The sequence below is a fragment of the Oreochromis niloticus genome, linkage group LG4, assembly GCF_001858045.2.
Source record: "Oreochromis niloticus isolate F11D_XX linkage group LG4, O_niloticus_UMD_NMBU, whole genome shotgun sequence".
Classification (NCBI taxonomy): Eukaryota; Metazoa; Chordata; class Actinopteri; order Cichliformes; family Cichlidae; genus Oreochromis; species Oreochromis niloticus.
In genome coordinates, this window is record NC_031969.2 from 19,066,757 (window position 1) to 19,080,464 (window position 13,708).

The 13,708-nt window shown below is 38.6% G+C and overlaps 2 protein-coding genes across 4 annotated transcripts; both read left to right on the top strand.

Moving 5' to 3' along the window:
- Window positions 1–1,196: 1,196 nt before the first annotated feature.
- Window positions 1,197–9,343, top strand: LOC100696834 (ras-related C3 botulinum toxin substrate 1-like). Its single transcript, XM_005461063.4, has 7 exons — window positions 1,197–1,740; window positions 2,695–2,766; window positions 3,386–3,503; window positions 4,027–4,089; window positions 5,051–5,210; window positions 5,313–5,482; window positions 9,274–9,343. Exons 1-6 carry the CDS (start codon window positions 1,655–1,657, stop codon window positions 5,441–5,443), a joined length of 630 nt encoding a protein of 209 aa, XP_005461120.1. The 5' UTR covers window positions 1,197–1,654; the 3' UTR covers window positions 5,444–5,482; window positions 9,274–9,343.
- LOC106096418 (ras-related C3 botulinum toxin substrate 1-like) lies at window positions 6,823–13,429 on the top strand. 3 transcript variants are annotated; one of them, XM_013264787.3, is made up of 6 exons: window positions 6,823–7,789; window positions 9,274–9,349; window positions 9,600–9,717; window positions 10,235–10,297; window positions 12,383–12,542; window positions 12,650–13,429. In XM_013264787.3, exons 1-6 carry the CDS (start codon window positions 7,564–7,566, stop codon window positions 12,778–12,780), a joined length of 774 nt encoding a protein of 257 aa, XP_013120241.1. In that variant the 5' UTR covers window positions 6,823–7,563; the 3' UTR covers window positions 12,781–13,429. The 3 variants fall into 3 exon arrangements, with proteins under 3 accessions (XP_013120241.1, XP_025762754.1, XP_003456406.1); XM_025906969.1 differs by having other exon boundaries at window positions 7,673–7,789; window positions 9,274–9,345; window positions 9,600–9,756; window positions 12,650–13,428; XM_003456358.4 differs by having other exon boundaries at window positions 7,673–7,789; window positions 9,274–9,345; window positions 12,650–13,425.
- Window positions 13,430–13,708: the final 279 nt, after the last annotated feature.

Below are 13,708 nucleotides of genomic sequence, written 5' to 3' on the forward strand. Positions count from 1 at the left end.
TAACAGGTTCTGTTACATTAATACAATAAATACATTACATTATACATACGCAATAAATTATAAAGCGATTTTAATGCTTTTTTTTTTTAAACTATTTTTTCAGCCACGCGATTGGAAATTATTTTATCTTTTTCTTTCTATGCTCTATTTTGAATTAAAATAAGTGTTTTTAAAAGCCTGCAGGTAATTGCATTCTTTTTAAACTGCATTTCAGAGCTTCTCATAGTTTTTGGAATTGGGGTTGTATTTGACGATATTGATAAAAACCCAATCAAAACAATAATTCCTGCAGTTCCTTTACATTGTGACACAAAGCTTTCACTGGATTCTCATGAAAGCTGACACTAACTCTAACCAGTACAGGTAACTATCTTCTCATACTGTATAACTTTTCATTAAATCAATTTTTTTTTTTTTTTTTTTTTAAAGTAGTTTAAAATGAAAAATCATGGAGATTCTGGGAAAAAGAAAAAATGCAGTGAGCACTTCATGAGAGTTTCAAAAAAACAACCTGTAAAATTATGAATGTGGAAAAGTAATTTTTTGCAGAATTTGTCCAGTGCATTATTATTATTATTATTATTATTATAGGTATCCACTGAAATTATTTTTTTTATAAAGAAAACTACTGTAATTACAGTTCACAAATGGTAGTATTACACATATTACTAGGTAATTTAATAATAGTTATTTATTTCATCAAGCCATATACAGTTCTATGAGATGCCATTAACCACAGGTAGAGTCAACTGGAATAGTGGATTTGTTCAATCATCTCTAAAAGTACTTCTGTAATTAGAGTTTAAATTTGAGACTTATACATATCATAATGTAATATGAGTGAACTTTGCTTTTATTTTTTTATTTTTTCTAAAACTGTACAGATATGAGGTAAGACTCACCACATGTAGAGTCATGGTAAACCAATGACTGTAGAGTACAGTCATTGGGGTAAACCTGAATAGCAGTCCAGTGAAACTAATACATCACCTTTTACAGAACTATTCAATTCAATTCCATATATATATAGATCCAATCCACAGCAACAGTTGTCTCAACGTGTAAGACCCTAGAATATAAATTACAAGTGTTTAATTACAATTACTGATTATGGAAAATTGTATAATATTATAACACATTATATGTAACACTACAATGTTTTTAAATGTACAATATTATGGAAGCAATAAGATAATACTGTATATAAATTGATTAGATGGAGTATTTACGGACTTTTATTTTTGTTTTGTTTTATTTTAGTTATATGCTATGACACTAACTGTGAGCTGGGAGACGTGAATGAAAATTTACTAAAATATTTCTATCGCTTTTTAAGGAATTTCTTCAATGTCGCAATATTAAATAGCCTATTAAAACAGCTTTAGAATTTGTCATGTATGTCTAATACGTTATTATAATAACTTGTATTACTTATTAACCACAAGGTAAAGGGTTATTTTTGCAAATAAAATGAAAACTGATTCAAAGCTACAGGATAAAGACGTCTTTCATTGGGTTTCTGGATTTCTGGACGACACCAGTACCGTAATGTTAAGAATAAAGGAGCAGGAAAATTGAAGGTGCGGCTGGCTTGACCTCGACTTGATGAGCGCTCATCTGCAGCATCCGACCATCCGGTTAAAAGGAAAGCAGCATGATGAGCATCGATCTGGGGTTAGCTGGCTCTCGGGCTAGCTGCGGCGCAATGCAGACCATTAAATGCGTTGTCGTCGGAGACGGGTAAGTTTATTTAATCGGCATTAGTTAATGTTTTAAACCTGTTTTTTACCTTTAAATATAACATTAGCTAAAGGTTTGAGGTTTTCATGATATCGTAATTTCAAACTTGATTGTGGGGGGGATAGGCTACAATTTTCGATGCCATATCTTTTATTTATTTATTTATTTATTTATTTTTTTAAATTTATTTTGGAACAAAAAAATCACAAATATGCTCGGCGGGGGATATAAAGATACACCATTTTTATTTTCAGCATCCCAGCCTCTGATTTTTAGCACTGCATCTCCAAACAGTGTGCTCAAATGTTAAATCCACAAACTGACTTTCACTTTCAAAAGTGCTGCACTCAGTGCTGAAAGGGAAAGCAGCTTTCATGAAGCCACTAAGCAGCGCTGTTTCAGAGGAAAAACTACAGTTTAACTTAATAAAGGAGGAGAAGCATCAGCAGAAAAATAATCAAAGTAGGACGTTTTCTTGAGAATATAGAGGAATATTTATCTATTAGTTTTTACATTATTTTGTAGGTTGTCTCATGTAGTAACACTTTGTAGACACAAACACAGCAATGTGTAGTACTATGTCTGATGGGTTCCTTTGTTTTGGTGATGGTGTTTTCAGAATGGAAAATTCTATTATATTATGACACATTGTATGTTAGATTAAGATCTTTTTAAATGTACAATATTATGTAGAATACTATGGAAGCAATTTCGCACTACTTTTTGCTGGTCTGTCACATAAAATCCCTTTCATTTTGTCATTGTAACGTGTCAAATTGTGGAAAAGTTCAGCGTGTACAAATACTGTTTCAAGGCATTGTACATTTGGAAAAGTAACACAACTGGTACTGACCTGACCCAGTCACACAAAAGGTGCAGTCTCCTCAGTTCATACCTACGTTTGTTTTTTTCCTTTCCCCAGTAAATGCTAATCCAGCCTCTTCTCCCTTACAGAGGAGTGGGTAAGACCTGTCTGCTCACCAGCTACACCACCAATGCCTTTCCGGGAGAGGAAATCCCCTCAGTGTGAGTATCCAAAAGTGCAGTGCAGTGAACATTTATTTATTTATGCAAGACTAGCAATCATTAATCAGTCTCCATCCTCCTCACTTCATGATCAAGCTGGGATCATGTTGCAGAATCATGTAATGTGAGAGCTTGGCTTGTGGAAGAGGCTACAATCACAGCAGTTCACTGTAATCATCCATCCATCCATCCTCTTCTGTTTATCCTTATCAGGGCTGGAGCCAATCCCAGCTTTCACATGTCAAGAGGTGGGGTACACCCTGAACAGGTCGAGACTGTAACTAGCCAAGAAAAATACGTGTTACACAAAGTATGAGAAAACCCCACACCTAATCTGATTCTGTTTCAGCTGTGGAAAGTGCTGATCCTCATTACTGTAACTGTGGGATGAACTAGCTGTTGACACACAGGCTTTTGGTTCAGTTAGATTTAAAAAATGAGTGAATATTTTTTTAGAGAGACCAGAAGCAGCTAAAGGGCACAATAAATAAGAGGAAAGGTGGATTTCCATTTAGGTTCTGTGTGTTTTTTTTTGTTTTTTAAATTTTAGTAGAGGTAATGTTTTAACAGTTCATATTAAACTAAGTTTAGCTCATTCACACTTCACCACTTCTGTCAGGTTCGACCACTACTCTTCCAATGTTATGGTGGATGGGAACCCAGTGACCCTGGCTCTCTGGGATACGGCAGGACAAGCAGACTATGACAAACTTCGCCCACTTTCTTACTCACAGACGGTACAAAAAAAAGATCACAATGCTGTGTTAAAGTTCACTTACAGTACTTGAGCCTTGCCTCATTTCTTTGGAGAAAGGTTTCTTTTCTTTGTGGTTTGGCTCGATCTAAAACCTTTTAACACTGACTGGTGAATCATTCAAGAATAAAAGAGGCACCTAACTCAAGGGATGATCCATCGGCCATTCACCAAAGCCTCATCAGAAATTACCTCAGTTAAAAGGCGGTTGTCAAGAAACCTTTCCTGACAGAACATTATTAAAGCAGTGTGGGATCCCCTTGATGGGGAATATAAGAAAAGACAGCCAATATCCAAAGACGTATGCTGTACAGTCATTCCACTTTGGAAAATAACAGTTCCAAGAAATACTAAAAGCCCCAAATTACCATGACAGTCATGTTCATAATCAGTGTATGTAAACTCCACAAGTGTATGCATGCACATTTAAATAAATTGCTGCACCAATTTTGTTGCAAAATGCAAAGAGATTAGATTCTGACTCCTTTGTTTCTTTGTCTTACCAGGACATTTTTCTTATCTGCTTTTCGCTTGTGTGTTGTACCTCGTATGAAAACGTCCGTCATAAGGTGAGTAGTGGCTGTATGGAAAGATTTTTGGATGGGGTTTGCCTGTTTAGGTTTTACTAGTCCAGCTCTCGGTGTCAGTACCATGATGTTTACTCATTTTATGCCTGTTCTGTAGATGGAAACCTGATCAATAATAGAAAAATACATTTATATTGCCTGAAGGATCCTGGCATGTTAAAGAGTGGAAATTTTGGAAATGTCTCATAATGGGTGAAGTGTCTGCAGATATGGAACACTGTACCTGTCTGCTGTGGTGAAGAGAGCTGAGCATGAAAGCAAAGCTGCTGATTTACTGTTCTGTTTCCCTGCCTTCACCTGTCGTCACAAGCTTTGCGTAGTGACTGAAAGAAGGAGATTGCAGATTTTAGCAGCGGAAATGAGCTTTCTTTGAAGGCTAGCCTTACCCTTAGAGATAGTGTGCAGAGTTTAGTCATTTGGGAGTGACTCAGAGTAAAGCTGCCACTCCTCTACATCGAAAGGAGTCAACTGAGGTAGTTAATGCAACCTGACTAAGATGCCTCCAGGGTGCCTCGTGGACAAAGTCTTCCAGGGATGTATTGCCTTGGAGAAGATCCAGGACACACTGAAGAGATTACATTTCTTGGCCGGCTTGGAAATGCCTAGGTGTTCCCCACAGATAAGCCTGAGGAGGCGGCTTTGGGGTGGGAGGTCTGGACAAGTGACAGAAAATATATGGAAGGAACTTTATCTAACTTGGAGGCAACCATTCAAATCCACACCAAGAGTCTAATTAGAATCACCGGTGTCTTTGAATCGTGGGGGGAAAGCCTCATAAGCACAAGGAGAACATGCAGAAAGGTCCAAAATAATTAATTCATCCAAAAAAAAACCCAAAAACAGTAGACTGGCATTACAAACAGTAATCACTTGAAGTTATTATAAAATAATGTGCTTAAGGTAACAGACAGTTCTGAAAAAGGACACCCCTGTGTCTGTGCAGTGGCACCCTGAGGTGAGACATCATTGTCCCACCACTCCCGTAATCCTCGTGGGCACTAAACTGGATCTGAGGGCTGAGAAGGAAACCCTGGAGGTGCTAAAGAAAAAGAAACTCTCCCCAATTTCCTATCTTCAAGGACTGGCCATGGCCAAAGAGATTGGTAATGATTCAGTTATCTCTGATAATTTAACAATTAAATGTAATTAATGGAAGATGACAGATTCCAATAATAAACTAACGGCTTTCCATTTCCTGTCTTCAGGTTCTGTCAAGTACCTGGAGTGTTCAGCCCTGACTCAGCGTGGCCTTAAAACTGTGTTCGATGAGGCCATCCGGGCCGTCCTGTGCCCTCCACCTGTCAAAAAGAAGGGGAAGAGATGCTCTCTCCTCTAAGACTTCCTTCACTGGAACAGTTACACATGGCTGCTAGTGGTGAGGGAGAAACACACCAGTATACACACACAAAAACTTCAGTTATACCAACGCAGGGTCAGGTGTACAAGAAGAGGCTGGACTATTTTAGACCCTAATTCTGTCCTAACAATACTGTATAGAGGAGACCACGAATTTCTTGAGGCCTTCTAATATGTATTGGATGTTTTGTAAGACACAAAATGATAAATATAATTATTGTAAAATAACTTTTCCTCGTCCCCAATAGACATTCAACAGATATTTTGTCTATTTAAAGTCTAACAAAGTATCTATATGTGAGCCTCACTGCCCATTTCACTGAGAATACTGCACTTCTTGAGCCTGTCTTTTTTATTTTTGAACACTTATTTATTCATTTATTTATTGCCTTAAAAGACAATCAAACCAAAGCTGAGTGAACGTCAGTCTTATATACTTTTATGTAATTTCCCAGATTTGTACTGAGGATATATACAAAGTGGGTTTTTGTTAGATTGTTTTCCAGCAATTTAAAATGGTTTATATACAAATATATGCAAAAGAAAGTATATGACACAATGTAGTTTGTTGAGATTTTATTTAATATAAGTACATACTTTTTAAAGTTGGAACTGACCAAAGAATCGTTTTTGTTCTTCTGAAAAAAAACTTGAAAGTTTTGACTATATGTGTGTGTGTGTATCTCAAGCTTTTACAAGTAAAAAACTTCAAAACCTTTGCTCTGTCATCTCAAACGTTTAAAACACAGCTGACCGCCTGCTGCTGTTCAATCAGCTTCACCATATTTAGCACTTAACTAACTTCAGTTTCTCTTTGTGAAGGCAGTCGTGTCACTGCTGTCAACAAAGAGCTTGAAGTAACTATTTGTGAAGTTTTGTTGCCTCCACTTTTCATGTGCCATAACCTGTTTGCACAGAAGTTAGACTCACTCACTGTATTGTTAATCTGACACCGGGAATATCCGTTTTCAATTACCTCACTTTTTAAAAAAGCCAATAAAATCTTGTATGAGCATATGACTTTAAGTGTGGAGCTAATCTTTTAGGTCCACTTTTCCTTCATGTTCTTCATTACATAAAGTAAAAAATAAATAAATAAAAATAACTACATCATGGTTGAGGAAGAAAGCCCGAAAGGCTCATTAAGAAACTTGCCTTATCGGAGGAATAATAACACTGTTAAACAGTTGAAACAAAAACAATAACAGCAAACAAAAAAAGAAAACAACAACAAAACAAATAAGACTGGAATAAACCATGGTATTGGATATTAATTGCATGAGTAAAGTTGTTAGAATTAGAGTATCTGCATTCAACCTGAGCCTGGCACTCATAGCAGAATTACAAATACTATAAATCTTGTTTTTAAAGCGTAGCCTGAAAGACAGAGTTCAGGGGAAAATTCAAAGTTCATCGCTGAAATCACTATTCCGTGTGTTTACCTGCACTGGATGCTCTTCTTTCTCCCTGCATGTGTCCGCTCAGACAGCAAAACACAGACGTGCAAAGAGGAGGAAGAGGAGCAAAGTGTGAGTTTGTGAGAAGAGCGGCAAAGGTTTTTAAACCACAGAAGCGGTTGCTGCTGCTACTTCCGGAGCAGCCCATTAAAGTATGGGAATATATGCAGGAAATTTATGAGTAAACTCGCGTTAAAAGTTATGACGTTATCTGGAGCTCCTCTAAATCGGAATTTCAACTGGAATTCTCCCTAAATTCGGATTTTCCACTTGGAAAGTCCGAGAAGTCAAGGGATGCTGAATATGGAGCTGTCTGGCAGGAGGAAAAGAGGAAGACCACAGAGAAGATCCGTGGATGTAGCGTGCACGGGGTTGGGGTGACAGAAGAGGATGCAAGGTGTAGGGGCAGATGGAGACCTTTAAAGGAAACAGCCGAAAGAAGAAAGTAGGAGAAGACCCACCAACCCGGACTTGTGACTCGAGGTGACAACAGTGCGTGCAAACAGTATAACAAAACTGTAATACTTGAAGTCTCTGTAGTACCACCTGATGTGTACTTATGATCGAGCGGGCTCTATCCAGGAATGTGTTACAACAGCAACAACAACGAAAACATGCTTTACGTTGTTGTTGTTACTGATGGATGGAGGTCTTCACCTCGCCATGGTGCAAAAAACCTGTTTTCCTAGCTTTTCCGAGCACTGGAACGCGGACGACATTCCCAGCCCAGCACCAGCATCCGACTTTCGAGGTTAAAGCAAGGCAGCATGATGAGAATGAGCTGTTGTTGGCTGGCTCCCGGGCTGACAGCATTCCTCCAGCTGCTACAGCACAATGCAAACCATTAAGTGTGTTGTCGTTGGAGACGGGTGAGTTCATTTAATATAAGTAGTTAATATTGATATTTTATAGGTGGTTGGCGATGCTTACCTTATACCTTATACCAGTGGTTCCCAAACTTTTTTTTGTCAGGCCCCCCTTTTTTACAAGAAAAATGTTCGCGCGTTTCTTGCGTGCTCCCGACGCAGGGAAACTAATTCTGCAGGGGAGACCTACCTGGCACTTGTGCAGGTGAAGCCAAAGGGAAGATATGCTTCACCATATTTTCCTGTCTTTGGCTTGGAAGGAAGTTGATTTGGAAACATATTTGGCGATGCTTCATCTCCTGCTTTGCGTTTGTGTGGGAGCCCCGTCAAAAACCTGTCCACAGTGTCCAAGCGCTCTTTTTTTTTTTTTTTTTCATACCGCGCCCCCCTGCAATGGCTCTGCGCCCCCCCCCCCCAGGGGCGGGCCCCACACTTTGGGAACCTCTGCCTTATACCATGTTGATACTACGGGGAAAATGAGTAATGAAGAGGTTTTATTATTTTTTTTGTTTTGTTTTGTTTTGTTTAACAAACAAATATCTCTACTTTCTACTCCGGATATTTTCAAAACAGGCTCCTTATTTTTGGTTTGAGCCTAAACAGTAACACATTAAAGGCAATTAATCACCACGGGATGTCGCATAAAATGAGATGAATAAGGCCGTGATGAAGTCAGGGGTTCAAGGTTTTTTCCAAGTTTTTTGTTTTTTGATGTCCATTAGTTACTTCAGAATCTAGCTCCACAGAAGGCAAGAGAGCATAAAGGGACTAATTTTTTTTTTAATTAGCAGATCATTTCAAATGCAATGTTTCTCTCAGCTCAGCAAACAGCAAACACACAAATTGTTTATGTGCAGTTTGTCTCAAAATGTGTTGCTAGTTAAAGGCCCAGCTGTTGTATTTTACAGGGAGAAAAGAAAGAGCTAACTTCACTCAGAGAAAGATTAGAAAGACATACATCGATGATATCGATACCTACTCTGGTATTGGTATTGGACTAATACTAGCACAATAGGATCAATACTTTTCTTTCCTCTAAGTTCAATGTGGAGCCCACTGAATTGTGGGTAATTTTTTTTTTTTTTATTTATGCAGTGAGAAATTTTTGTGTTGACTGTCATGTTTATTTTTTTTGATAGCCTAAAAGACATTTAATCAACAGGAGCTGACCCAAAGTGTTTTAGAGTGTTTTACATTCCAGGTCTAAAAATCGAACAGTTTCAAAATACACGAAAAGCTGATTTGTTATGTTAACTAATTAGTGGAACACATAATCTTAACTAATTACTTGACCATTAATCAGTGGCCGTTCACAGAGTGTTTATAAGCTTGGGGAAACCATTATAAAAGATTGAATAAGTCACTTGGATGAGTGACAAAATGTTTCTCCCACTGAAAACGCTACGTCCAGATGAACAGTAACAACTTTTGGGGAGTTTTTTTGCCTTCTTTCAGTAAATGTTAATCCAGCCTCTTCTCCATTCCAGAGGAGTGGGTAAGACCTGTCTGCTCATCAGCTACACCACCAATGCCTTTCCTGGAGAGGAAATTCCCTCTGTGTAAGTCAGTAATTTTTTTTTTCATCCTCCTGCACAATCCTTACACAATCATGCTTGACATCGCGTGAATTTTTATATTAAAATTAGCCTTGCAGAGGATTTTAGAATCACAGGAGTAGGATAATGAAACAATAAATCAATCGATTTCCCTTGTTCTCCTGTTTTGTTTTGTTTTTTATTTCAGTAGAGGTAATGTTTTAACAGTTTATATTAAGCCTGAAGGTTTAGCTCCTACGCACTTCATTTTCTATCAGGTTCGACAACTACTCCACCAATGTTATGGTGGATGGGAAGCCAGTGAGCCTGGGCCTTTGGGATACAGCAGGACAAGAAGACTACGACAGACTCCGCCCCCTTTCCTACCCAGAGACGGTACAACAACCACAACAAAAACATGATTACGTTCTGATTGTCAGCAATCAGTCAATGTTGTGCTATAGTTCACTTACATTATTGTGCAAAAGTCACCCCTCATTTCCTTATATCTCACTTCTAAGTCTTCTTGAGCAATAGTTCTACAGTGTTTATTTATTTAATTAATTAAACCACTTAAGAATCATGTATAAAAATGAACTTAAGCTGAGGGATGAACCATTGTTGTGTCGACAGATAACAGACAACGTGGCAAAGAACCAGTTTTAAATTGTTTTCTATCACTTTGTTACTATAAACCTGTTGCAAAAACATTATTTATTCTCATTTCTTTAGTTGAATTGACTAAAAATCTCAAACATATCAATGTAACAGACATCAAAAAAAGTATTTTTGCACAAACAAGGTGATTTCCAAAGAGCCATTAGCTAAAGATTTGTCATAAAACTCAAAAACTCGTCTTAACAGGAAGTGATTGTTACAGACACTGATTACTTTGGTATTTGTGTCTTACCAGAATGTGTTTCTCATCTGCTTTTCACTCGTGATGCCTGCCTCGTATGAAAACGTCCGTCATAAGGTGAGTAGTCGACATCATGTTGTTCATTCATTTCATGCCTGTGCTGCCAAACAGGCACAAGCAGCTGTAGATGGAAAACTAATCAATAAGGTCATTGGAAAAATGCAGCTATAGTTCCTAAAAGATCCTAATATGATGGAAAGTAAAGTTGTAACTAACAGGACGTTGTATAGGTGATTATAGTACAGATTCCAACTTGTCATAAAATGAAAGGAACACAGGAAAGTGGAGACAGCTGACAAATGTTTATCATTTCTGCTTAAGAAATGATAAACATTGTCATCAAATTTGTGCTCTTTTAAAAATTGTGTCATCAAATTCTTACCCAATGTGTAAGGGTGTGTTGGGAGCATCTGGCAGAGGACCTGGTCTACATTATCTTCAGTTGTCACCTCCAGTAGAACTTCAACAGCAGAGAGAAGGCAGAGGAAATTGAGTCTGAATGGACCGTGTTCTGTATTTTCATTGTTTATGCCGATGCACGGAGCTGCTGCTGCTGCTGCAAGGTGGTTGGTGGCTGTCCTAGTGGTAATCTGCAAATTAGATATTGGCACCAGAAGTGAAAGAAGCATCAAGCTAAACAGCAGTTTACTAGAAAGGACATGAGCGTATGTGTGTATGTCAGACCTGGGATTCAGGAGGAACAATGCTGTTTTCATCACTTTGTAGAATGCAGGACTAGCTTTTTGTGCTCTTTAGGATATGTGAGTGTGAATTTGTCCAACCAGTCAATTTCTTGTGTACCATAGCTGTCATAGCTGTCTCTGTTCATAATTTTTAGGAACAGAATTTTTAGGCCGAGCCAAGTGGTAGAAGGCTTCCAATTGCAGATTTCGTCTCTACTTTTTGCAGATTATGTGGTTCTGTTGGCTCCATCAGGTGATGGCCTCCCGCTGGCATTGGAGTGACTCACAGCCGAGTGTGAAGTGACAGGAATGAAAAATAGTTTCTCTGACAGAAAAAGGTTGTGTGGCCATTTCGGGTCAAGGATGAGTTGTTGCCCCAGGTGGAGGAAAGTGACAGACGGAGGGGCTTCATCTGTAGTAATATAGATGCTATACTGGTCCGTTGTGTTGAAGAGATCCCCTCAGCGTCACAGCAACATTGTGTTGTTTTTCTTGCACACAACTTTACTTTCTCAGTTCATTTTGCAGACACAAGTTGGCAGCAACAAGCTGATGATTATAACAGAGTATTTATGAGCTACAGAGACTGAAAGTTTCTCAGTAGTTAGCGGGAAAAGAAAACACTAGACTTAGACGGGAATAACCATGAGTCCAAATAAGACCAAAAAGAGGGGATTGTTGTCTACAAATGTACTGCTGGTGATTTCACAGCCTATTTATCGCCATACTTATCATACCTTCTTAGACAACATATTATTTAGCCTGATATTAGACACATTTGTCAATGTGTCACACTTGTTTCCCACTTAAGTTTAACACCATGTGCAGTATAACCAGTTTCCATGGGAAAGGGTGTAAGAGACCAACACCAAACAAGACCAAGTTTTGTTTGTTTTCTATAAATTTTGAACTTGAAGATGTCAAACTTTGCCTATTCTTTGAATTATTGTAGCTTAGTAATGAACCAAATGGATAAATATTCACAAAAGAATAGGACCTCCTATAGGTTTACAAGAAACCGTCAATTAGTCACAATCCAAACAGGCTAAAGACAGAAAAGTCACTCGTATCACCAAGTGGGTCAAGTCACACCCCTACTCTAGGTGTGTTTGGCTGCGGTGAGGTTTCCCCCTTATAGCCAAGAGTTTTGCTGGATCAGGATTTGGGGCAAAATAGTGCATTGTTTATTTGCAGTTCCATCAAAAACTGTTTACTGAATTACATTTTCAGAAATAGTCTTGACAGATCTTTACAGAGGTTGAGATAACAAACACTGGAAATATTGGAAAATCTGGTTATTCTAGTTTTTGTGCACAGCTGGGATTCTTGGTTTGCATCTTTGTCAGGCTTTTCATGCAAATGGCAATTAGTTGCAGCACTGATAAAATAAAGTGTTCAAGATAACGCTGAACAATCTAAGACATAATACCCCTAACTTATAAATGTTATCTCTGTGTAGTGGTACCAGGAGGTGACACACCATTGTCCCAACACTCCTATAATCCTTGTGGGCACCAAACTGGACCTGAGAGATGATAAGGACACCCTGGAGAAGCTGAAGAAGAATAAAATCTCTCCAATTACTTATTCTCAAGGACTGGCCCTGTCCAAAGAGATTGGTAATGGCTTCAGTTATCTCTGATACTTTTTTAAATGGTTAATTATAGTTCATGGAAGACGGCAGATTCCAGTAATAAACCAGCTGCCTCCTTTTTCCCATCCTTAGGTTCTGTCAAGTACCTGGAGTGCTCAGCCCTGACGCAACGTGGTGTTAAAACTGTGTTTGATGAGGTCGTTCGGGCCGTCCTGTGCCCTTCACCCATCAAAAAGAAGGCAAATAAATGCTCTGTCCTCTAAAACTTCCTTTACTGGCACTGCTACAGGGGAACGTGACTGCTACCGGTGAGGGTGGCTGAAGAAATACAAGAAAAACACCAGTACACATGCACAAAAACAATGTATTTCTGTCCTTCCATATGTGAAACTGTAACAGTTAGACCAATACACAGTCACTAATACTTGGTTACTTGATGGGACCACTTGTTGGCTGCCCCACCCCACCAGTTACTCAGCTACCCAGTACTCACCCCTAGACCATGGTTGCCCTTCTAGTTATTTCTATTAGATAGCTATTATTCAAAACGTTATTTGAATTCATCTTTATTATGTCTTCCTTTTTACTTGTACAGTCAGTCTGAGCACTTCACTGTGCGTTATACTTCTATAACTGTATATGTGACAAATAAAATCAAAATGTTCTTGGAGACCTGGAATTTAAACGTTCTTACCTGGAAAGCGAATGAAACATGATTGAAGAAACATCATTTTCACCACTCTTTGAGCTACCTGGATGTTCTTTGCCTTTCTGGAAAGACTCTGATAGTGACCTCTGACCTCTGTGCTGGGGGGTCCTGGGTGTGTCTGAGGAATTTCCCTCCTCCTAAAGTTTCTTTTACTGCTTGCTCTGGGGAAAAAAATCTCTTATTCCTGGTGTTTAAATAAACAGTTTCCTTTCTGTTTGTTTGTTTTGCCACAAAAGGGAATTTCTTTTCTACATGCATCGCTGTTTGCAGTGTTTTCATTTATAGCCATAGAATACCTCCATTTTTCATTCACTGCAGCCTGCTTGTGTCTGCTTGAGGCAGCTTAGTCATGTGACAACAACAAAATACAGCAGAGCATGGAGGAGGATGAGGAGCAGTGTGTGTGTGTGAGGGTGAGATGAGTATGTCTGCACAGGCATGGCTACTGTTTGGTGAAACAGCAGCAAAATGCTGAATTTAGA